This window comes from Erpetoichthys calabaricus, chromosome 18, assembly GCF_900747795.2.
Source record: "Erpetoichthys calabaricus chromosome 18, fErpCal1.3, whole genome shotgun sequence".
Lineage (NCBI taxonomy): Eukaryota > Metazoa > Chordata > Cladistia > Polypteriformes > Polypteridae > Erpetoichthys > Erpetoichthys calabaricus.
In genome coordinates, this window is record NC_041411.2 from 15,802,985 (window position 1) to 15,827,861 (window position 24,877).

Below are 24,877 nucleotides of genomic sequence, written 5' to 3' on the forward strand. Positions count from 1 at the left end.
TTTGTCACCAGCTGCTCTAGACCTCCTCTACTAGGTTTCACCTACCTCAAGCCCCACTTCTCCATTCGCTGCGTAGAAGTGTCTGATGATCAGGTAAGGCTAAACAGAATCAGGCAAATTACTATTATAACATGGAAGCCATAGCAGCGCAAGAGAAACTAGAGACAGGAGGCCCAGTCCGTCCTAAATCTCTATGCATTCCTGATGGCCCCTGCATTTGATGTATATATTTTCTCCACTGAATGGGAGGACATTTGCAATAGAAACATTTTAAAAATAAGGAAAATTCTTTGTCTAGTATTACTTTTCATTTTGCTTCGTCTCTCAAGCTGATTTCATAAATAAACACCTACAACATGTTTCAGTTTTTTAAAGGGATCCAGGAAAGCGGTTCTTGTGGAAAATATGTTACAGTGTAAAGCACAAAGTGAGCAGCTGAGTCTCCACCACTGATCCTGTGTGACCCCACAATAATCACTTATTTCACAGTAAAAATATGGAATCCACGAAACTACAACATTTATCTGTTTGAATAAAGTAATTATCTAAATAAATCCAAATAAACAATTTTTATTTAATATAATGCCTTTCTCTAGTGTTGCCAATCCAGGTCCACTTTACAAGTATAGCTCCATAGCACAGCTGTATTTATACACACAGTTTGAGCCCAGGTGGGTTACGTGAGTTGCCTAGGACCACACAGGCAATGCACGTCAGGCTCTGAACTGACAGATTTGGGGCTTAGAGGCCAGCACCTCAGCCCACCATGCTGCCTACGCATGAAAGGATACATTTGGTTAATTTTTTACAGACATGATATATATTAATATGTCAGTGAAAATTATGCTCTTTAGTGAAGTGCCTGTTCCTGTAGTTTAAAATGGTGTCTATGGGCATCAGTCCAAATGTAGAAACAAAAAGCCTTAAAACTTATCAGATATATCCATTTTTAAGCCAAGAATGTTCTCAAGCATTCATCAGTGTCTGGAGGCTGCACACACATTGTGAAATAGCCTTTCCATATCACTTTTGGAAAAATGTGCTTTTGTGAGATTCTTTCATTTTAAAAATAGTCTTGGCTATGCTTTTTTCACCTCCTTGCCTGTCTCCAGCCACGGTATCCTTTGACCCCCATGGTGTAGTTTCTCATAGCTCTTTCATTTGAGCCATTATTGCACTTAAGTATGATTTTTCTTAGGATTTAGTCAAGTAATCCGTCACTTTATAGCAGTGATATTGTGTGTATGAGTATGAAGAACAGACACACATGTGGTTTCGTGCTAGTTTATTTCCCTATTTACTTGAAAACTCCAGCTGTGAACAGACTAGTGGACAGAAACTTATCTTTACCTCAGGAAAACAGTGGCAAGAATTTTTTATAAACCTTAATATTGCCAAATTTCCTTTTGTTGACATGAACACAAATAAATCATAAAGTATGTTTCCTTTAATTAAAAACCTTTGTTGCATTGAAGCAGAAGTGTTAGTAACATTTGTAGGTTTTTATTTTCACATTTGGACTGATGCTCTGTAGACTCCATTTTAATCCACAAAAATGGGCTTTGCATTTTTTTTAATTGATAAAAAAAACACTTAAGAACACAATTTTCTATGGCAATTTTATTGTATACCATGATTATAAAAATAAATTGAATTTGAAAAATACCAGGCCTATTCTTTAAATCTGTAGCCATTCTGGAAGACATTTTAACACAATTGAAAAACATTTGAGAAACATAACAACTGGTGTGCAGTTTTAACTGGGGAGGGAATGACTTGCATCAGAAAGAAAAGTAAATGAATAAATGTGTTAACGCATGGTGTATTGGTCATCCTCTTCCAGGCTTGTGTAGCCAAAAATGTCATGTAGCCTTTGTTAAAACAGCATTCTTTACTTAACAAATGTTTCACTTTTTCAATATAGTTTTATTATAGAAAGTTGTCTTGCAAAACAAGGGGAAAAAAAACCAAATATTTTTAAACAGCATGTGACCCAAGTGCATTCACCCAGGTCTGTATTTTTTCTGCAGTGCAAGCAATTGTTTTAATTACTGAGTTATTAGAAAGCCTTTTTGGTCATAAATAACAAAGACGGTGAGTCAGCAAGGAATTTTTATCACAGTGTCCTCTTCCCATTTGCCTTCTGCCTGCAGACAGATTTTCAAAACACAGTTTTATCCTTTTTTCTGTCATGCAAAAAGACAATTTCCCCGCCGGGATTAATATAGTATACCAAATACCAAAAAAATACCTTTTTATTTGACACCCTTTATCAGTAAGCAGGCAGGTTAAGAATGATAAACTGTCCAAGGATGTTTTTTAGCAGAATGTGTAGAACTTAATCTGGCCAACTGGCCACTGTCCTTTGACCATGAAAACTATTTGTTTCTGCAATTCGTTATTTTACTTTTGTTAATTCAAATTAGTTCCACTTCTTGTACCCAAACAACAGTTAAGTGAATAAACTACAGAAATTCTTCAGATGAGCTAACTAGCTGAGAAGAATCAAGATGACAAATACTACCAAGTGTTGTAGGCTAGAGTGCCTGCAGCTTAATTTGGGCCAAGTAACAATAATGTACCGTGTGTAGTGGCTTTGGCTTTAAGACTAACTCTAAATCCCAGTCACTGATATCTGGCCCTTTGACTACGGGACAGGAAATTGTGACTTAGTGACAGAATAACTGAGTTAAAACCTTTTTGTGCTGCTAAAATGCATAGTGTTAAAAAAAAAATCCCTGAAGGAATCTGTATAGGCATATGACTGGTTAAAGCAGGTCAAGATTTGTAGTGATAGTAGAGACACTAAAGGAGCAGTAATACACAAAATTATATAAATCATTGTGGTCAGTTTTTTATCTGTAACCATAATTTTGCTTATCTCTGCAGGACACGGGGGATACCCTGGGTAGTGTTCTCAGGGGTTTCTTCACAATTCGTAAGAAAGAACCAGGGGGGCGTCTCCCCACCTCTTCCACATGCTTCAATTTGCTCAAGCTTCCCAACTACAGCAAGAAGAGTATTTTGCGTGATAAGCTGCGCTATGCCATCAGCATGAACACAGGCTTTGAGTTGTCGTAGTGCTGTTCCACTCTAAGGGAGCAGTGCTGAACAATCAAGAGTCCAGTGGCAAGCCTGTGCTTACCACTTTTGTCCTTCACAGAGTGAAAGGTTGCCAGCAGAAAAGACGTACAAGTGACACTTTCCTTCGATTGCCTATGGGATGAGACTTGCTGGAGGTTGACTAGCTGTGTGCTGGTCTTTCCCCTCTGGTGTTTTGACAAGCTGATAGGCGGCAGCCTTTTTTGAGGTTCCATTGGTGAAGGGATTTGATGACACAGCCCCACAGTCCTCCTGCCCATAACAGATACTTCTAAAGGACATCTTGTGAAATTCTTCAGGCATTTTCCAAATTCACAAGCATATAGTAAAGACTTTGGGCCATATGTACTAGAAGAGCTGATACCCAGATTCAGGTTCTTGCAGCAGGTGGGAGCTGGTGGACACCCTGCTGGATTAAACTATGCTACATGTGGGGACAATCGTCTGTGGGAGGCTTGGTGTTTTACAAGAAAAGGTGTGTTTTTTATGCTTTTGTTTTCACAAAAATATTTCTACCCACACAGATACCCCATACCACCTTGGAGGTGAGTGATTCCATTCATTTTCAAGTAAGTGTACACTACTCAGTACTGTATGATGATACCTCAATCCTCTGTCTGAAGAAGTTAAAACCTATCACTGAAGCCACTGATTTAATCTAGTTTTCCTAAATCCTGGGTATTCCTTAATGACACTTCTTTAAGTCAGCAGATTCTAGCCCACTTCCCCTATCTGCCGTTGAGTGCAAAGAAGCTGTGGTTAAATCACAAAGCTGGCTGTCTCTTTTTTTCATTACTTGCAATGCTGGCCTGCTTTTGAGCATTGTGTGTTGACCCTTTGGAAGTGAAACAGAGTGATGGGCATTTGCAAGCAATGTGTGAAGTATAAGGCGTGTAAAGAAGAAATAATGTTTTAGCGGGGATGATGGAGGAATCTTCATTGCTAGAATATATCATTAAATCTGAATTGACTGGTGCTTGCTTTAGTACCCAATGAAAAATACTGTTGAATTGCGTGAATTTTAAGCACATATATCTGAATTGGAATGGCCTGTTGCCTCTGTTGTGAGTTAACAGTTCATACAGTGATTTTAAATTGTCATATTTATCAAAGGAATTCTCACTTTCCCCTTTTTCAAGACATTTCCCTTTAGTTTTATTTATTATTATTTTTGTTTATGGGGTTTAATTTATCTTTGGTATAGACATGTTTAGGACATTGGCAGGTATATTCAACATTTGGTGCATGATGATCCTTAGAAGAATGAATGGATTTCAAATTGCTGGCAGCATGTTAATCCCCAAGCATTTGGTGTGGAATGTAAGGTTCGGAGCAGTGTGATTGTTTTTTTTAGTATTTTTGGCTCCTTGTTAGTACGCACATGAAGGCTGTCACTCACATGCCTATCATTTTTAAGAATCCAACGTCATATTCTTGTTTACCCGATTTCATGTGCATATTTGTGTGACATCGCTGGTATGGTCATTGTCACCTCAGCTCAAGATGGCATCAAACACTTAAGACACTGAGTCACTGAAGACTGTGATATACAAACACTATCATTTGACTGAGATTGTGTTAAAAAAAAAAAAAACTCCTCTGTTTCTGAGGAGAATATTTCTTGATTATTTGGGAGAGTCTTCATTATGCCTCTCATTTCCAGTGGATTTCATCAGTGGAGTGAGACTGCAAAATCCTCAACTCTAGCAGCTTTGTTTTAAGATTTTGGCTGCCTCTGCACGATGTCATATATTTGCAATCCTATATCCACACCATTATCGTTCTTAATTTCTTTTTCTGTTTTTATTTCCTCCTCCTAATGGGCATTGTCACTTAACCCCCGTCATTCATTTATTTCAACATTTCCAAGGTATTTAATTTTTTTGTGTTTAATTAGTTTGATATCTTCTTTTGTGTATTTCCTTTCAGAATTCTTGTCCTTCTTCAGGTTTCCTTGTTTAACACTCCATGTCAGCATCAGTTAAGCTCCACTGATTTTCTTGTTTATACTCTGTTGTTATTGCAGATTTAATTATTTAGTGGCCGCTTATTTCTCCCCTCCAATATTTAGTGTCTCTTTTGCCCTTTCTTGGTTTCTTGTCAGCAACTCATGGTTTGCTATCTAAAATCTGTCTTTTTTCTGGTACTTTCTTCATTTGTATTTGTATCTTTATTGATTTTCCGTTATTATTCATTTTATGTTGTTCTCCTTATTGTTACCTTTGCATATTGCTCTTTGCTATTGATTCTATTTGTTTTTCTTCCATCATTATTTTATAATACTTTCCCTTATTAAGTCTATTTGCATCATCTTCATTGGGATTGTTGCTACTACTTAATTTTTTATCACTTCTGCCTCTGTCATTTTTGTCACTTATTTCTTGTTGTGCATTGTTTCCGTCATTGTTTTATTATTTCTGTCTCACTTTTTCAATTTATTTATTATGTTTATTCTGTTATTTTTGCAACTCACTTTCTTTTTCGTCCATTCTTCACCTGCATTTGTCAATATTTTTATTCTCTCCATTCTTCATTGCCACAGTCTATCTGAAATCATCCTTGCTTTGTTTAAACCATTCATGTTTCCCATCATTATTTTTTACCCACTCCTGCTTGTGAGTCTCCATATAAGGCGGTTTCCATCATTATGTCTGTCTGTCTCACCTATCCTTCTCCTCTGCCTCTTCTTGAATTCATTTCCCTTTTCTCTTTCCCTCTCTAGCTGCCACTCATGACTGTCCCCTTCAGTATTTCTCCCTTCATCCTATTCTGTCCTGTGATACAGTCATCGGTTTGTAGGTGCAACATTATTGCTGCTCTTTGATCATCCACGTTGTTGCTTAAAGTGATATCATCTAAATCCTCTTTGGTGATTTATTGTTTCAAGTGCCTTCTCTATTTACATGTTCTGATTTCTCCGTAGTTTTAATTTTTCTCATCTCTCTGCTTTTCATTCTGTCCTGCCATTGTTATCATTCCTACGTGATTCTCCGCTGTTACTTCAAGTTCACTATCATTACAGTGACCACCATTCTTCACCCTAATTGTGCACATATGTCATACTTATGGAAGTAGCTTTTAATTCTTAGTACTTCTTGCTAGCTGTATTCCCGGTTTTTACACCTAATCTACTTCCCAAAACATTGCATGCTTATCGCAGATTGTTTGCATTCAGAGAAAATGGTTATCTGCAGCCATCTTGAGCCTTGAGGCAAGTTTGAGTTCAACTGAGATTTATGAATGAATCGAGGTTAACAAATGACCACAATTTGCTAAAAGTGGTCATAAAGTTAAAAGGTCACCAGTCCAGATCACATATACTTTTAGTTTGTACTTATTCTTGTGCACCCTGTTTTGCTCCACTGAGCAGGTAAGGAACTGAGAAGAACATTATGGCTGTATTAAATCTAGCCACATAAAGCGTGTACGTCTATGCAGTGAAGAAGACTGACTGCAGCCAGCTGGTGGACCCTGGTCTTGACAATCGAAGCCTGTGCTCAGTTAAGGCAATAACTCTTCCAAATGCTGGCGGCATGCTCGTCTTTAAACTGGTGTTACTTTGCACCACTCTTACTCCTTCTCTGCCCATTGAAGTAATTCAGGGCCATATTTTGTCCATCGTCTAGTACTATTGTCTTTCCTAGTTGATGATTTTGGAGTGAAGCCATATGCCAGGGAGTAAACTGACCACAGAGCCCAAAACACTTGTGGCATGCCTGACACCACCTCATCATTGTGATAAATAAATCAGGTGGTGACACTTCTACAAATACTAACAGAACATATCTGGAAACTGGGCTCCCTTTCTGCACGGAGAAGCCTTGCTGGCAAATTATCTTTGAGGGGTTCCTCAAAAGCCAACACTGTGTACACAGTAATCCCAAAGTCCAATTTAAATGTAACCCACAATGGTGGTCATTTAGGTCCTGTCCCCTCTTTGCTCAACCAGGAACAACCGAGCAGCCAATGTGGCAGAACCAACCCTCTCTCTGTTTACAACTCCTAATGAACTTTTTTTTTAAACAATGCCGAACCTAGTGATAACAAAACCTAAAGGAAATTAAGAAATATTTGCACTATGTGAAATGCTAGATGTCAAAAAATAATGCAGTTTTAGTGTATGAAATGTGATTAATGTGTATAACCAAACTATATAAGTAAGCAGTTACTGCTGAAAATTTATTAGTGTTCTCATCTATCACTTGTAACCCAATTAATTTCTTAAAATATGTACTTTGCAAATAATGTGTCAGTGTGCTTTATGATTTTTTTTCTTTTTAATTCCCTTATCCTCAATTGTCCAATGGCTTTTGAAGCATCTGTCAATGGTGGGGGTGTCATGACACGGATTAAAAAATGAATCCAGGTATGAATAAGGTGAAGAATGGAGACGACAATGATGTGGGTACTTAGCGGCCCACCTTGGTCGACAGGTGAGGTTACTCTGACTGCTCCCCCTTTCTTTGGCCCTGCTAATAAAACACAAAGACATGGTGCACAGGGTTTGGCCCCAGGCAAAGAAGCTGTGTAGTCATCTACATTACACCCTGGTCTCCAACTAAAAAGTAGTTGCTGTGTACTTTTGGAATGCAGATGTGCACCTCTAAGCTAGACCGGCCACTGTTGCTCACTAAGGGACATTTTAGGAAATTGGAGCCCAGTGTCATTTTGGGGTCCTGTGTATGATTATGACTAATACATGGATTTGAAAAACTTAACACATTAACACAAGGGGTCACAATTTGATTTGTTGTTGTTTTCGACATTTCTCTTTGTCTGAACTTCCTATGAAAAGCTAAGAGATGGGAGTGGAAACCATAGGATCTCATGTGTCCCCATCACGTTTCTTGGGTGTCAGGCTCCTAAACTCTTAGTGGCAGTCTGGTAACCAAAGGGACATCCTCTCCATGCCATAAATAAGGAAAACAACAGACAGTAAAATGCAGGCTGTGGAGACTTAAAAAATGATGACTGACTGTTTGAAGATCCTGTGCATGTTCTGCTCACTCCATTACTTAAAATGCTGAAATCAAAGCAAGTGGCATGAGTCTGCCCCCGTCCTTTTCAAGAGTGGAAAGCACCAGGGCCAATCTGACATTTTCTCTTGGTTCAATTTCAAGTTGTCATATGTACATGGTATAATGAAATCTGTGTGTTCATGTTTCCTTTAGACTAGGGCCATTAGTAAAATACCAACGAGACCAATAAGACGGACAGAAAAAATATCACTAAAAGGAGTTGACATGATCGAAGTATTTAAAATTATAAAGGGCATTAGTATAGAGGTCCCAAGCTGTTACTTTAAAATAAATTTTGCAACAAGAACAGGGGAGACATTTGGAAACTTAAAGGCATATTTCATACAAAAGTTAGTTTTTTTCTCAAATGAGGAACCATAGACCCATGGAATAAATGACCATGTATATGGACTTCATTGACATTCAAAACTCAACTTGATGTTATTTTGGACAGTCTAGGAGAATGGGATGGATGAACTTGTGGGGCTGAATGGTCTGTCCTTGTCACAGTTGTTCTAATGTTCTTATCATGCACTGAATTCAACATATACCTGTATATACTAAAAAGTATGCATATACAGTATCTGTATATATAAGCACATGTAGTTGTCACTGTGAGCGGCCATTGAGTAGCCTGATGACTTGTATGTTATGCGGTCACTCAGCCCTCCATTCATTCATTTACCGAATTCACCATTGCAGGGTTCATCCCTAGGCAGGATGTCAGTCCATTGCTGAGGTATTCTGTATGCTCCTTAATGGACTGGCCCATTACCCTGGATTGGTTTCAGGTCTAGGTGATTGACTACAGTTCACCACATCCCAGTAATGGAAAGAGCTGAATGAAATAAAAAAGTGATATCCATTAGGTAGGTAACTGTGCGGTTTTACAACCTCTGGGACGTGGGTTCAACTGAAAGTCCAGTTGTCCTCAGAGACCTCAAAGGAAAAATAAAATGATTAATGGATGGATAGCATACTTTTTAATATGCCGGTATATATGAATATGCTTGCAATGTATACAAATTAAAGTTGAACGGGCATAAAGCCCTTCATCCAGCGCTGCCTCGACTTCAACAGTCAACCTCACGCCGTTCTGCAGAACCTCCGATCCTGTTATTATCTTGTTCCTCCGTTTGTCATGGCTCGGCAGCTCAGCTACAATAATTCCAAACTTCGAAAGGCCTTTTTGATTTTTGTGACCCTTTAAGTCCACCTTAAAACTCCCTGTGGTCTCCGTACCCTAAAAAAGAAGCGACAGGAGAGTACTGACTCGAAGAAAGTGAACCGTAAATCACTTTTCGGGAAGCAAATCATATCCATTCTAAGAGTAATAAGACGATTAAATCACGTAGATCATTGGCTACCTGACACTGCTTCCCATTGATGATTGGTTCTATAGAAAGTGCTCCGCTTACGTCGCAGAGTGGCTGAGAACCTATGCATATTCAATGAGGCTCCCGTACCACCTGCTCTCCTGGACTAGCTAGCTGAGAGGACCCGCCTGAGGCGCTGTGCCTCCTGTTCGTCTGAATATTGCGAGTAGACGTGGATGGTAGCTTCGCGGTGGTCCTGTCTTGTTTTGTTTGGCATAATGCTGCCGTCTCCCCCAAGTCCATCTCCCTCGAGGTGGTTCAGGTCCCTGAGAAGGTAGCGACTGCGTACTGGAAAAGTCGCTTAGCTTGTTAAACTTTTGTGTTTCGTAAACCTTTTCTTGCCTTTTTTTAAACGGTTCTCTGCTCCGCGGTTTAACGTGTCTGATTTCTTTACCGCCGTTTGTTAATGTCACACAGGCGTGCGTTAGCTGTGCTGATTCGGTTAAACTAACTGCGTCAAACTGATAAGAAAAGAGTTAAATTAGCAGAGGCATTAATAAACGAGGTAAAATAACAAGAGCCTTTAGCTGATTTACACTGGTCGAGGTGCGCGCTCCGACCCCGAGATTTTTGGGGCTTCGTCTATTGTTTTTGGTTCGTCTCTTTGGATGCCCGCTGTACAAGTACAGTTACGTCCTGTAAGCGGCCACGGTCTGCCTGCTGGGACCCCATCTTAGAGAGAACCTCCCATTCCACGAGCTTGTATGTCTGATGCACGAAAAATATAAAGTCGGTAATTAATCAGTAGACCGCTTATCCTTTTGAGCTCTATGCTGCCCAAAAACTGAGCACCAGTGACCGTCTCTGAATGATTGGTTCAGCCAGCGTTATGAACATATCTCAAGTGTTTCACTTGATGTCTTTAAATGTGTAGTTTGTGTCTTTTTGCAAAGCTAAATAGTAGTCTTCGTAGAACCGTCCACTTGACAGGTGATATGAGCTTTATAAAGAGGGGCAGATCAATTAGTTCCCCCGATGTATCCTTTTTATCCAATGCAGTGTAACCCGGTAGGCGATATACAGTCGGTGGCAGCCCGGCATTCCCTGAATTGCGCGCTAGAAAATGGACTACGCGAGCTGGGCATGGAAGCTCATTCATCGTTTAGCACCTTCTTTATCTAATTGATATCATGTAGTGCCTCTTATGTCTGTCTATCAAATGTATTTCACAAAGTGCTTTTTATTTCTATTTCATATGTATTGTTTTCCATATAATCCATTACATATTATATGGTGCATTTTCTATTATACTACCTTGCCTATCAAATTATTTCATATAGTACCTTTCATATGTATATATGAGGTTTTGAGGTTTTTTTTTATATCAGTTTGATTTGTAGTGTTGTGTTATATTGCCTTATCTGTCAATTCCATACAGTGTCATTCATAATATCTAATATGTAACACCTTTTTCTAAGTCTAATTGTTTCATATAGTGCCTTTTTACATACATTATGCAATTTCTATTCCTCTGTCTGTTATGGAGTGTATTTTCTGTCTGTCTGTCTGATCACAAGAGCTCTTCCTAGCTTGTACCAGTGTTACGGTCACTTGTGAGGTATAAAATAAGGATAGGAATGGCACTGGTCTATAAACTGCCAGTGGACTGCTAGATCCACTTTAATGTAAAATGCCAAAGCCTGTCTTGGTTCTCTTGTTTTTATGTTGTCTTTTAAGTTGGCTCCTGGGATTGGCAGGGGCCCATTTGATGTGTGTGTACTAAGCGGTGAGCAGGTAGCCAACAGTGGACTGCTCAGTAGATTTATGTTTTAAAGGTTGAGGATATCATGGCCTGTTACTGCTGTGCCTTGTGGCTCGTCTAAGCCTGCCTGAATATCAAATGTCAGCATGTGTTGGTCAAGTTGTGGGTCTAATTGCACCCAGTGTTTGGACTGGGAATGGTGCACCAGTCCATCACATACTGAGACTGGCACCTTGGGTGTTTGGGCAATGCAGATTTGGGCAGGATGTATAAGCTCCTGATTTCATTATACACTGGTAAGTTTGCCTTGTGTAGAAATGCTCTACCTGTATACTCATGAAGTGTATTCAAACCATTTGGCACCCTTTTTTAATGGACCTGCTATATGTTAATGTTCAAAGCACATGTTTCGACCTGGCTCATAAAACGGCATCTTTAAGTGTATAGTCAGCTACTTATTTCAAAGAGCGTGGCAACTGCGCTGGTGTGCTGAGAGCTGTCGGACCAATGAGGGGAGGGAGGGAATGCTGAACCCTTGGCAGAGACATGCCTGAGGAAGTGACTTTAGTGGTTTCAGTTTCAGTCCCCAGAAGTCTCGTGGTCGAGTTTGTTTTTGTGTCCATTTGTAGATGCTTGGCGTTTTACTTGGTGACTGTAAACTGAGTGTGCATGGGCTGTATGCATGTGACCCCTGACAGTTTCCTGTGTCCATCCTGTATTGGACTCCGCAGGCTTACAGTAGGGACAGGTGATTTTATTTTATTGCCTCAATTAATTTTTATAGCATCTTTTATGGCGAACAGAATGTAAAAGCTTGTCATTTAATAAAAGTAGCAATACGGCTGCCAGCAAATGAAGATTACAAATAGAGGATGTTTGCCTCGTTAGCATCATTAAAGAGGTTGGCACTTGAGCTCGTAACGTTTATCTAACCAATAAATTGGCATCCGTGAGCTGAGTAACAGCATTTAGCTGCTTACGATTCTGGGATCAATTTGTAGATTTTATACGTTTTGTGGTGTTTCCCTACAGAACATACAAGGTGTCCCAGCCAAATTTGTTGCTGGCTGTAGTTGGACAAAACAATTTCTAAAAATGACAGACTGAATAAATTTTAAAAGCAAATGATGAGAGAATAGTAGTTACCTTAAAGGACCTAAACCCCCACATCCTGTCTTTTGCCCTACAGGCTAAAGTCCAACGGCCAGGCCAGCAGGACACCCGCTTCTGTTTGTGCCGAGATGCTGAAGAAATCCAGAGAGGCTTTTGAGTCCAAAAAGACTGCCGAGGAGTCCTTCCGCTTGGGCCAGCTTGATGGCATCGTACGTATGGTGGTCGAGAACGAGGATGACTTTGTTGAGGCTTTAAATGAAGATCTGCACAAGGTGAGTGCATGGAGCTTAAAAGTGGGCAATATTCAGGGTGAAGGCAAGAAAAGGTAATATTAGGTCAGGGCAGTAGACCCTTGTGGGGCATTTCTGGGGGAATCACAGAGCAATCTTCATTCCACTTCCATTTCACTTACACTGAACATGTACATAGGGAGTCCTGTGGGATTATCGATAGATGACCTTGCAGGGGCTATGGAAATGCAGACACCCTGTCGCACACATTTCTTGATCTTAATCATTCTTACGTTCTGTATCTTGCACTTGACATTCAGCAGATGGCTCTTTTTTTTCTTCTTCCTATTATGATATTCATCATCCTGTGTCATTGGCCTCTGCGATTTTCTTGACGGTCAGTAGATGGTGCCATTCTTTTTCTCTCTCTCGTCACCTTCGTGATCAGTTTGCAGTAGAAAATGCATAAACCCTGACAATTCTGTGGACGTGGAACACAGCCACACATTTTTGCTTCACTAGGGTGTATCGCATCATAAGCTTTAAATTAAGACCAAGGTTCTGGTCCCTGTGATTCTCAAATAATCACATGACAGACAGGCACAAACTGTGGCTTTTTTAATATGTGTGCATATATATATATATATATATATATAAATAAAATACACACGTATACCTGATTTGTAACTGCCGCCGAGGAGTTCAGTGCTACCCCCCCCCCACTGTTGATATAACATTACATTCTCTCTTCATTTGGCAGCCACGGTTCGAGTCATTGCTCTCAGAGTTGATCCTGGTCAAGAATGAGGCCTTTTTTGCCATCAACAACCTTAAGAAATGGATGCAGCCTGAACATGTGGAGCGCAATCTGGTATGACCCAAGTTGGGGGGAGGGGGGTGACTGCAGCAGCCTTGAGTCAGTGTAACTGTAGTTGGAGGAATATACAGAGCAGACATAAAGAAATAATAATGGTGGCCCTCTAGGGCAGAATGTAATGGGTGGCGCTGGAAATTCCAGAATTCATTAGCACCAACACCGATGGATAGCATTTCATGGTTTTTAACTTTTCAGCACCTCAAGTTTGTATTAAAAAAAAAAAAATTGAGTTTTTTTAAATGCTTTATTTAAAAAACTTTTTTTTTTTTAAATACAAACTTGAGGTGCTGAAAATGTGTGTATTCTTGTCTCCTTATTTTATATCTTGTAATATGGCATATGCCTGGTGGGCTTTTCATAGGACTTTCATATGTCACCTCCCTTCACCTCACCCTTCCCATTATTGGACTGTGCCTCTGCCCCCTAAAGTCCAATCTTGGCCAAGTCATCTTGTTTTGTTTTTTTTTCTGTGTTGACTTGTTATATATTCTTGCAGGCCACCAGTTTGGATCAGTGCTTCCTGGTCAATGAGCCAATGGGAGTGGTTCTGATTGTTGGCGATTGGAGTGCGCCTGTTCAGCAGTGTCTTATACCTCTGGTTGGCGCTATAGCAGCTGGTAGGTGTTTAGGGATTGGGTTGGGAGTCCTTTGGCTTCAGCAAGGCTTTTTGGCTGGTGTTAAGCCCTGTAACGAACAATAGATTGGATTTTATTTTTTTTTAGCAGAATTGTTCTTTGGCTCTTGTATTAACTTCTTTTGTGTGTTTTAGGTAATGCTGTTCTCCTAAAACCATCTGAGAATAGTTCCCACACGGCTGAGTTGTTACAGAAGCTCTTCCCCTTGTACCTGGACAAGGTGAGACAAAATTCATTTTATTACCTTGCCAAGTGTGGATCCAGTGGTCAGGTAACCTTAAATGTGTGTCCCCTAAATTCTACTTTATTTTTTTCTGAGGGGGTAACCATGGCCTGTACTTTCCATGCACCCTGCCTCCCCACTCTTGGTAGTGAAGAATGGGGGTCGTCATAACATCCAACCTCTCTTTTGACAGGAGTACTACCAGGTGGTCTATGATGTCATGCTTGCTGATCTTCTAGAGCTCCGATTCGACCACATCTTCTATACAGGTAAGCCCCCCTCTACCTTCTTATTAACCGCAAAGTGTCAGGAGAAAAACTTTTGTTATTTTTACAGTTAGTCTGATTACTGTATGTTGATCTCTAGGCACATTCACCAAGGCTCAGCAGGTGATGCAGGCAGCTGCCCATCACTTGACTCCAGTCACCCTGGTTGTAGGGGGGAAGAATCCATGCTATGTGGACCAGGTGTGTGACTTGCCTGTTGCTGCGCACCGCATTGCCTGGGCTCGTTTTCACAATGCAGGCCAGAATAATGTTGCACCAGATTACATCCTCTGCCATGCCGAGATTCGGGACAAGCTGGTCCAGGCCTTGACTTCTTGTGTCTTGGAATTCTACGGAGCTGAACCTGCCCAGTCACCCAGTTTTGGGCGTATGGTCAACATGGAGCACTTCCTTCGAGTTCGTGAGCTGATGTTATCCAGTGGGAAAGTAGTCATCGGAGGCGAGGTGGACGAGAGCAATAAGTTCATTGGTAAGAAAAGCAGTTGACAGTTATGGGATGGTGTATGTGTTTGTAACATTGGGATTTTCTCAGATTTTTATTTTGCATTTTTATGCAACCCTGTGTCTGCTGCTTTCTGCAGTGCAAGTGGTTTTTTCCCTTTTCTTTTTGTTTTCTCTTCATTTCTAAGTTTATGCACAGCCCTTTTTCTCACCTGAAAGCTCCCACAGTCCTGTTGGATGTGCAGGAGTCTGACGCCATCATGAAGCATGAGATCCTTGGGCCCATCCTGCCCATCCTGACAGTGTATAATGCAGACGAAGCAGTCGATTTTGTTAGAAGGAAAGACAAGCCTTTGTGCTTGTATGTTTACTCGAGCAGCCCCAAGGTAAAGGTGACAGAATAAAATGATACAGATGATTTGCTTTATTTTGGGGGTGGGGGTTGAAGTAAGTGCCCACAGTAGCAGTCCTGGTACCTGTGAGTGATCATCTTCACTCCTGTGGTTTTCATATGAAGGTAACAGGATATGCCCATCATGTGTTTGAAGTTTTATTTATTTTTTTAATCTACAGGTTATTTCAAAATTTTTGACTTGTACATCCAGTGGCAGCTTCTGTGCCAATGACAGTGCTATTCAAAGTAGCCTGGTGACGTTGCCGGTGGCTGGAGTTGGTAAGTGTAGTGGGTGTGAGCTTTATGTCTTTATTAATCATCACATTCTCAAACCTGCTTAGTCTAACTCAGAGATGCTGAAGCCCAGCACCAATCGGTCTTTCATTTTCATGTCTTTTCACAGTGCAGGCCACCATAAGGTACTGCACAGACCAAATGATGAGACACACTAATGCAACAGTAGATACATATACTACAACGGCCCAGCAGGGCAACACGTTAAAGAGCACGGATAATTGTTTGAAACAGTCATTGAGAGCATGTCATTTTACACACTTGCCAGCCAAGGGCACCATGTTGTATGAAAAGGTTTTATGCCCCAAACAGATATCTTTAACAGAAGTGGGTGGTGAAGGGTGCACACAGTTACCAATAAAGACTTTCCTCTAAACACCTTTCCTTTTTAAATTTTGACTGCAGGAGCTAGTGGCATGGGCCTGTACCATGGACGTTACAGCTTTGATACCTTCTCACACCGCAAGTCGTGTGTGCTACGAACTACACGAGTTGAATGTGTCACTTACTTGCGCTTTCCGCCCTATGAGGATCAGCGACTGTCTCTCATGATGTGGGCCACCTCATTATCACGCAAAGGTGCTGGCTGGTGCAATTTGCTCTGAGGGTGACGGCACTTCAACCTGCTTGTAATGTGGCACTTAGATATAAATTGCAAGCATTCTTAAGCAGACCTCTGTTAGCCTTGTGTGTATAAATGTCCCATAGCTGCCAACCACCTTTCTGAGGACAACCAGCTAATAATGAAGAAAGAAGAAGAAAAAACTGTTTCTGGTACTGGGATTTAAAAAAAAAAAAAAAAAAATCCTGCATGCTCTGAAACAAACATTGGAGGTGTTTTTGCATGTCTAAGGGGCTTAGAGAGGATTCACAATGTTGCACAAATGATCTCCGTATTTCTAAAGCCACCAACTTCTTTAGTAGAGTGAAACTGATGTCACACTGGGCAGTCTGTTCTACTTGGTAAGAATGGTGAGAATTAATTTTTTTAGTTAATGAAATTTCAGTGTAAATCATATAAAAGTCAAGTCTTATAGCAGTATAAAAATGGCTACACATGAACAGCTGTAGTAAGAGCATATTTACATAATGTCTGTACTGGCCTTTATTCATCTACTCTTATCTATACATACAAAAAATAGTTTATCGGTATTGAATTATTGTGTAATAGTCAAAATAGTCTTATAAATCAGTATGCAGAGAATGTATGTATTTATATACATTACATTGATAAAGCATGTACGTGCATTTTTTTTTTATTCTGGAAAATGAAGGATGTACAAGTCTATGACCACATACCTCATAAAAATAGGATTAACTGAGTTGTACTTATGCCCAGGACCCATCTGTCAACTGTACATCTGCCAATCAATTTTATTTTGTTACTATAGTGCTCTAATTAAACTATACAAAAAATTGGATATGTGGCAGCAATGGATTTCCTGGTTGACAGTTGGCCAGTTTTTTTTGTTTATTTTTGCTCTAACACCATTTTTAATAAAGTGTATCAAAATGCTATCCTGTAATTGCATATTCTGTTACTGTTGCTTAGAGAGAGAGATACTTTTTTAATCCCCAGGGGGAAATTCACAAATGTTTCAAGCATTTTAATTCTAAACTGAGACTTCACAAAAAATTTCATATTCTTAGGGGGTTGGGTAATGGATGGATGGATAACACACTACTTGTAAATAACATGCTGCATTTTGCACACTTGGTGTGAAGGCTGGTTATGCCAGTGGAGGAACTGAGAAGAACCTCCAAAAGCAAACTGGTCTTCGGAGGGGGGAGTAAAAATTGCTGCTGGCTCTGTGCAAGTGCACCTTCCTCTAACTGTGGAATGCATTATGGAGTCTATTATTTCCTAAGCTTATGTTTTGGGATGTGTTTGTTAATTTAATACAGTCACCTTATTCAACATTTTAAAAGCATCAAGTAACTACACCTTGTCCTTTTAAATTAATCACGAGCGTTCATATATGCTTAGTTCCATCTGACTGCGGTCTCCAGTGTGCCCAGGAATGGTTTATAGCTAATGTACTGAACGCTGGATGATAGTTTGCAGCTCCAAACCATGTGTCATCGTCCTCTCCCAGAAAAGGTGTGTTGTTCCCAGACAGTTAGAGATGAGGAACTGCCTCAAGTGCAAGAATTTTATTCACAAGGAAAAGGGAAGTATGAGACTGACCACCTGTTGCAGTTCTTGCATTGTTCTGGGCTGTGACAGAGAAGCAGGGGCTGTTTGGGGTGGGGACAGTTTTAAACTTGGTCAGCTAAAAGGGATTTCTCCCATGCTCCTCTCCTTTTGAAACCGCATGTATCAAATTTAGTACCACCCTACTCCCTCATGAAATTAATGTGCAATAACTAGACTTGAATTAATGAGAAAACCTATGACTTTAAAACTTGAGACCCCCTACAGTCCACCGAAAGAGGAGGTCTGTCTTATGTTTGGTTGGTGTAAGACTGTGGTTGTGGAAATGTGCAAGGGATAAAGAGATCTATAAACAAAGAGGACCTAACGACCAAAGGTGGCTGGGTCTTATCGCTCCATCTAAAACATTGGCACATCCTTGGTAGAAAATACATGTACGTTTGTCTCTGTATGTAAAGCAGCTTTTAATAAATTATTGGTGTTTAACTCCAGGCCCCCCACCCCCATAGGTTTAAGTAAGCAGAAATGGAACTAACCAGGGGTAAGGACACCACCTGCTTGGCCGACTTGAAGTTTCTACTAAATAAAGTTCTCCATTTTACTACATTCTTGTTTATCTTTGTGCCAGAGCGTGACAACATATGGTCTGTTAGTGGAACATACAATTAATTTCACTTCCTCTGTACATGTGACAGTACAACTAGTAAATAGACATGCACATTATTTAAGTGTATATTTGTAAGAGTTTACCCTGAAATAAAAAGTCTCTTTGTACTACATTGTTCATTTCTTGATGACCTCTTTTCCTTGTTTTGTTTACAGCACCAATAAACTGGGGTGCTTAAGAAAAATGTAAGCATCCTCCATATTGTCATATTATATACAAACACAGTAAATGCTGAACAAAAAGACACATTTAAGACAAAATAAAACCAAAGTAAAACCTTTCTTTCAACACATTATTCCTCTTCAGTTCTTCTGTATACTCGCTCTGGCTTTTGCTCCTTCATGGCAGCAAATCTGGCCAAGGTGAACAGGTAGTCGCTGAGCCTGAGAAGCAGACAGAGAATAGATTATCCCACAAGCAGTAGTATATGACAAAGGACTCAAGATATTGGCTATTCATGGGGGAGTGTGGTCTAATGGCTGTAAAGCTCTGAATGAATTTATTATATATATATATATATATATATATATATATATATATATGTAATATAAAAAATGTGTTCTCCATAAATAACATGCAGAGTGACCCCAGGTGGACAAAAACCTGAATGTTGTCTAATTTAGGGAAAAATGTAAATAATTTTACTGTACAAGAAACTTGGTTTATAGAGAAACACATCAGCTGAATAAATGCAAATGTACATTTTGTGTAGTTGGCAAGCTGTCTGCCATGGCAAGTAAACCAGCTTCAGTGGTCACTGGTGGTATTAGAAACAGTGAGATGTGTGCATGCACACAGCATGGCTTCAGATCTGCTTTTGTTGCTTCTTATTAGATACCAACCTGTTAAGATACTTGACAACACTGGGATCAGCTTCTCCCATACGGACAATAGGAACCACACTGGAATAGCAAAGAAGAGAAAAGAACCGGTTATGGATTAACAGGAACCAACATAATTGTTGTAAAAATTTTTAGTAATTCAATTTTCATTAGTTGAGTCAAAAAGTAACCAATATAGGAAATAAACCCACCCATCCCTGCCCTGTTATCCTGAGCAGTACCACCAGAAGCTACAAGTAGCACTAAATGACAACTACACAAACTACACCCAACAAAGGGGGCGCCTGCATGTAGCTTATGAGGGGTATGATATGATGAATGCACTGAGTAAATTGACAGTTACAGTTTCTTGATGAAAATCAAATATACTGGAAAATGGTATCCCAGCCATGAGAAGAGAATAAGGTGAGGTACAGAGACCACAGCGATATGAGGGTTAGGGGTTTATAGAAGGCCTTACATAAGAAAAAGTGGTGAGCCAAGACAGGTTTTGTGATTGGGTGTCGCCAAAGGTTTGACATGTGCCACTGTAAAGTTTATTCCAAACACATTATTTTATTAAAAATAGATAATTGAAGCCATAAATAAATACACCTAAAACCACGAAATTCAGCTGACAAGAGAAAACCTGAAAGGGAGATGGGAAGAAACAAGTGGAAGACATTCAGCCAGGCTATGTAAAAGTGCTGATGTGCCCGGTTTGGTCATGATTAATACATGGCCAGGGGCCACTCTCTTCTATTTTGAATGTTCCTGTGAATGAAATTCGATGTTTGGCGAATGCATGTTCTTATTTTGAAACCTGAGAAAAGCATAAAACTCTGTTAACTGCACTGAACCTTAGAGCTCACCTATGGCCAGATGGAAGACAGTGGTTCTGTCCATATCTAGGACAATATGCCTTCCACATTTTCTCTCTCAGAATGACTAGAGCCAACTGCAGGAACCTCTGATTGCAACACAATTTCATCAATAGCTCTCCTTAAAATATTGTACTATTGAGACTGTTCAGCTGATATTAAATAGAAGTTAAGTATATTCTTCCTTTAGTGTTACATTTTCTTTCTTCCTTTTAGAACCACTGTTATACCACTTGGGAAAGATTATATATACAGCCATTAGTGCCGAGTGGAGTTACACACCTGATAAAGGAAGAAGAAGGAATACCAATATGAGACTGAACATTTTGTGATGATTCAAGGTCAGAACCACCAATCAAACTAATGCACAGATACAACATGCCACATTCAGACAAACAGAAAACCAAACAGCTTAGAAGTAATGCATGACAGTTAAAGATAGGAAAGTACATATGCCTAAATCCCTGACACACTATATGACTTTTTCCAGCGATTTTCAATTGTAACCCGTACTTAACTTTAATGAGTCATATAGTCACAGTGCACACCAGTGAGTCACAGTGCACACCAGTAACTCCAGTCATGTAGTGTGACATCCCTAGCAACTCCAGCCTCCCCCCTCGCCAGCTCTAAGTTGAGCAGGTTGAGAATGTTGTGTAACACAGCCACCGCCTTCACCCAATCTTTGCATTAACAGGAGACAATTATGTAACATTTTCCAACAAAAAGACAAGTGATGGAATGTTTACTGAAAATAATGTGGCATCCCTCTGATCGACTCATGGACTCCTGTATACTCTTTGCCACAGTGCACCAAAGCTGGTATGGTGGTGGCCCAATGTAAATACAATGTTTTATTTATTTTACCAGTAACCTGGACAAAATGGAAAAAAAATGTATTTGATAACAGAATGATGTCTGGGAGGAAAATTACAGACTGATGTAATCACCTGAATATATAATGAAATTACACATAAACCCAGTTAAGAGGTATACTGGGAAGGGTCAATGTGTCAATTGTAATATAAAAAATTTTAGATCCAAAGATGACTATGTTGTTGAAAGCAAAGCTGTTCAGTTCTTAGCTTTGTATCAGCTGAACACAAACAGCAATCGCACCAACTTCAAGTCATTATCAACTAAAACTGGACTGGAAACGCAAATAGCTAAGACAAAGCAGATGACCTTCTCCTCCAGACCAGATTTGGTGGGGCTCCTTCCAATCTAGCCCATTACATTATATGGATGCAGAAATATCATTACAGAAATCCACTAGAGAAAAGACTTTCCTCCACCTCAACCATTTTAACTTGTGTACATAAAGCCTGCACTCACCTACGCTCTGCTCGTCGACAGATTGCTCTGGCAAGATGGAGGGCACAGCTGCTTTTTCCTCCGGACTTGAAAGGAGAAAAAATACGCAGCAATAAAAAAAATAATTGTACATTTATGTGTGTTTCACAATCATACCAATATGAGCTATCCAATTCATTCATCCACGTTTAGGTTAGTAAATATCCGTGGCGGACCGTGCATTTCACACCTAGGCCTTCAGTAGTGCTCCGTCTGAATCAACCCGCCCCTCAAAAACTAATTTATGGTTATAAAAACCATCTTACTATGCAGAAATACAGTAAAAAGAGCCGTTGCATCACAGATAGATAACTCCTGTAGCCATAATAAATGCCTTTATTGAATAGACAAACCAGGGGTGAACAAGTTCCTTTCTACTGCAGCTACAGCCACGACACACATAAACATCAATAATAACTCATAAACTTGCAATATTATTTAGGAAAATCGCAACATTTTACTCACCAAAAATTTGAATTATTTATAAACAAAATACATCCTCCTCACTTTCCTCAAAAACAGTTCAATTACTAGCAGATTATCCGTGCGCTTCAGTTCCATCACGAAGTCCCTTTGTATCGCCATCGAAGCTAATGCTGAAAGTCGAACCTGCCCTGTCGTATTTCTGGCATAAGTTTTAATTCGCTTTAGGGCTGAAAATGTCCGCTCGACAGAAGCAGTGGACACGGGAATGGTCACCGCCAAACAAACCAATGTGTACAGCTGCCCCATGCTCCATGCCCCATTTTTCTGATGAAGGAAGTCAAGGAGATCAGTGGGAGATTTTCCTGCAAAATCATCCATAGCATACTTACACCATCCTATCCAATCAACGGGTCTGAATACGGTGACGTTACTGTACGCCTGCTAGAGGGCCCTAGTAACACCAACTCAAAATCTGATTGGTTGAAGCAACAGTTTATTCGACATTTATTTTGTGTTAGAGGGCCTGCAGAACGGATAGTGAAGGCCTCCAGGCAGACTTCATTGACTTTGACCCTGCCTGGCAACAAATGATGGCTGAAATGTGATTGGTTAAATGCTTTAATACGAAAATACATGTCTGGAAGCAGCATAACCTTCGGAAAAGCTATGAAAGGAAGCGGACAGACTATTTGGAATTATTTAATAAGTATTCATGGACAAAATATAATTAACATTAGTTTGTGATTCAGATATTTTTTTAGTCCAGCAGAGAAGACCTTGCAGGCCCTGACAGTCCGCCACTGGTAAAAATGTATTCGCCATCTTGCTTATTTTCTGAAATGTACACATTTGAGACACCCAGTTGGGGGCAGATTTTCAACAAAGTCCTATCGATGTATCCCAACTGCACAACTAAGTGCAAGGATCAAGATGACACCTATCTATTCAGAGCCACACACAAGCCACCTTACACTGCCCCTGGTACCTTTAATGTTAAGAGGAGATACAATGAGGATACTTACAGGCAAAATGAAGTTAGTCAGAGTTGGCAGCTGCGCAGTATAATTATCAATCCATTGCTCTAACTCCAGGACTGGCTTCTCATTGAAACTTGTTCTCTCTAAAAAAAAAAACAAAAAAAAACAAAAAAAAAAATGTATTTGAATGGCCAAAGCCTATCAGAAATGTCCCTGATGAGGAATTGCTCAGGGTCTCATCCCTCTAAATTTCATGCCATTGCACTGACAGGTTGGTCGTGAACTCAGGGTCTCAGAGTCAAATGCACTTTTTTTTTTATTCAGCTTCACTAAATGAAATTTCCCCTTGCTCAGGACAACAAGAAGGCCTCTTAACTTCTACTGCTGTAGCAAGATGTTACATTATACACACTGGGTCTCTTTCTATCTTAGCTTCACTCGCCGCTACCGGAGTGATTCTGAATGAGCTCCCAGATGTCATGGCAATATTTATGTCTGCTCTGGAATTCACTCAGGATAACACCTCCTCATTATTTTTCTCTATGACATTCAACAGTGGCAGGGATCAAAATTTAAGATGCTGGATTAATTTCCAGCATTTCTACCATTTTGCTGAAGGGAAACTCAGCCAGCAGCTAATCATGCCAGTAAAAACAAGATGGTCCTCTCTTACAACAGAAGGTTCTCTGAGACTCAGAGCACACGCCTGTCCCATTGCAATTCAAAAGCTAAATTAAAAACTCAAACATTAGGACATCACAGACGTTTTGTACTATGGAACAAATATTTTAATTTAAAGACTGCAGCATTGATGGCACTCATCAACTGTATATTTGATAATGAAAAGCTCTATCAGTATACTTAAACTGCTTATCCTCAGTTAACTACCGGCAATATTATTCTTTCTGTGGTTTTTACAATGCCCTTAAAGATTATACCAAAATGAACACATTTGCACACTATATTTATTAAAATTAAATCATTAAGGACAAAAAAAATCCTTGACTTTGTCCTTTTTTATTGAGTATTCTAACACATGGAAAATAAGATGCAAAAAGTAAAAGATTATAAATACTATGAAATAAAAAGTATTCAGGCTTTACTTAGATGGCCATCTCTGGCTGATGATACAGGCGTGGCAATATTGGATCCAACATCCTGCAGGACACTCTGGATCTACAAATAATCAGACATCAAGAAATACAATTGCAAATGAATACTGTATCTGTAACTTGCTCAAAACATAATTTATGTATTTTACATAAATACATAGCATTCCTTAGGATTTTGAGGATTATAGATTACAGTTGAGGGCAACATGGTGTGTAGCATGCATCACAGCATGTGGCCCCAACATTACCACTGGAGTGCTGTCCAGTGTTTTTATTTTTTACATGCTTTCAGGGAAATCAAATTTTCCTTCCACCCACCCAAAGACATGACACTATAATGGTGACATCGAATGGCTTCACTGTGGATGCAAGCTTGTCAGTGTACTTTTTTGAGACTGTGTGGCCTCTGCTGGTCAAGTTCCAGCCCTGTGTCTGTGTCTGTCTCTGTCTCTGCTAAGTCTAGTATTCCTGCCACTTTTAATGCCATTTAGCAGGTGCAGAAAAGGATGTCCAATCGTTGCTATTAATTGTCCTTTCCTAAGTATGTCAGTCCAAATGAATACTGGAGAACACAAAAATGAACATTTCAGGAGTGAGAATAATCAAACAAATCAATGATAATTTTTTTTTATGCTTACCCGGTCCAGTTCTTCCACAAACGCATGTCCTTGGTCAATGCAGAATTCCTTGGCCAATCTGGAAGACATGTATGTTTACTAGTTTTAGCAAAATCTTTCTTTCACAGACTCCTCTATTTAATCCTCTGGTTAATCATTAAATGACAATATTTGTT

General features: G+C 39.7%; 3 protein-coding genes across 4 annotated transcripts in view; 2 read left to right on the top strand and 1 right to left on the bottom strand.

The window, feature by feature from the left end:
• The window catches only part of ube3b (ubiquitin protein ligase E3B), a 38,875-nt gene extending 35,068 nt beyond the window's left edge, over positions 1–3,807 (top strand). The window contains exons 27-28 of the mRNA XM_028824571.2: positions 1–93; positions 2,890–3,807. Of these exons, the coding sequence (XP_028680404.1) occupies positions 1–93; positions 2,890–3,081 (285 nt within the window). The 3' untranslated portion in view covers positions 3,082–3,807. The remainder of the gene's footprint in view (positions 94–2,889) is intronic.
• Positions 28–16,449, top strand: aldh3b2 (aldehyde dehydrogenase 3 family, member B2). Of its 2 annotated transcripts, none has more exons than XM_051921379.1 (10): positions 28–93; positions 12,388–12,583; positions 13,302–13,412; positions 13,915–14,035; positions 14,188–14,273; positions 14,470–14,545; positions 14,643–15,032; positions 15,224–15,390; positions 15,578–15,677; positions 16,098–16,449. In XM_051921379.1, the coding sequence occupies exons 1-10, from the start codon at positions 86–88 to the stop codon at positions 16,295–16,297; spliced, it is 1,455 nt and encodes a 484-aa protein (XP_051777339.1). In that variant the 5' UTR covers positions 28–85; the 3' UTR covers positions 16,298–16,449. The 2 variants fall into 2 exon arrangements, with proteins under 2 accessions (XP_051777339.1, XP_028680405.1); XM_028824572.2 differs by lacking the exon at positions 28–93 and adding an exon at positions 9,008–9,770.
• Positions 16,450–24,877, bottom strand: part of mmab (metabolism of cobalamin associated B) — an 11,854-nt gene continuing 3,426 nt past the window's right edge. The window contains exons 4-9 of the mRNA XM_028824574.2: positions 24,723–24,780; positions 24,076–24,148; positions 23,018–23,115; positions 21,552–21,616; positions 19,357–19,416; positions 16,450–18,897 (exon numbers count right to left, since the gene is read on the bottom strand). Of these exons, the coding sequence (XP_028680407.1) occupies positions 18,807–18,897; positions 19,357–19,416; positions 21,552–21,616; positions 23,018–23,115; positions 24,076–24,148; positions 24,723–24,780 (445 nt within the window). The 3' untranslated portion in view covers positions 16,450–18,806. The remainder of the gene's footprint in view (positions 18,898–19,356; positions 19,417–21,551; positions 21,617–23,017; positions 23,116–24,075; positions 24,149–24,722; positions 24,781–24,877) is intronic.

Excerpts from the sequence above, each read along its gene's own strand:
- aldh3b2 (XM_028824572.2), top strand. The coding sequence starts at position 9,673 with ATGGTAGCTTCGCGGTGGTCCTGTCTTGTTTTGTTTGGCATAATGCTG. Across the intron at positions 15,033-15,223 it reads CGAGAGCAATAAGTTCATTG|CTCCCACAGTCCTGTTGGAT; the intron begins GTAAGAAAAGCA and ends CTCACCTGAAAG. Across the intron at positions 15,391-15,577 it reads TTTACTCGAGCAGCCCCAAG|GTTATTTCAAAATTTTTGAC; the intron begins GTAAAGGTGACA and ends TTTAATCTACAG.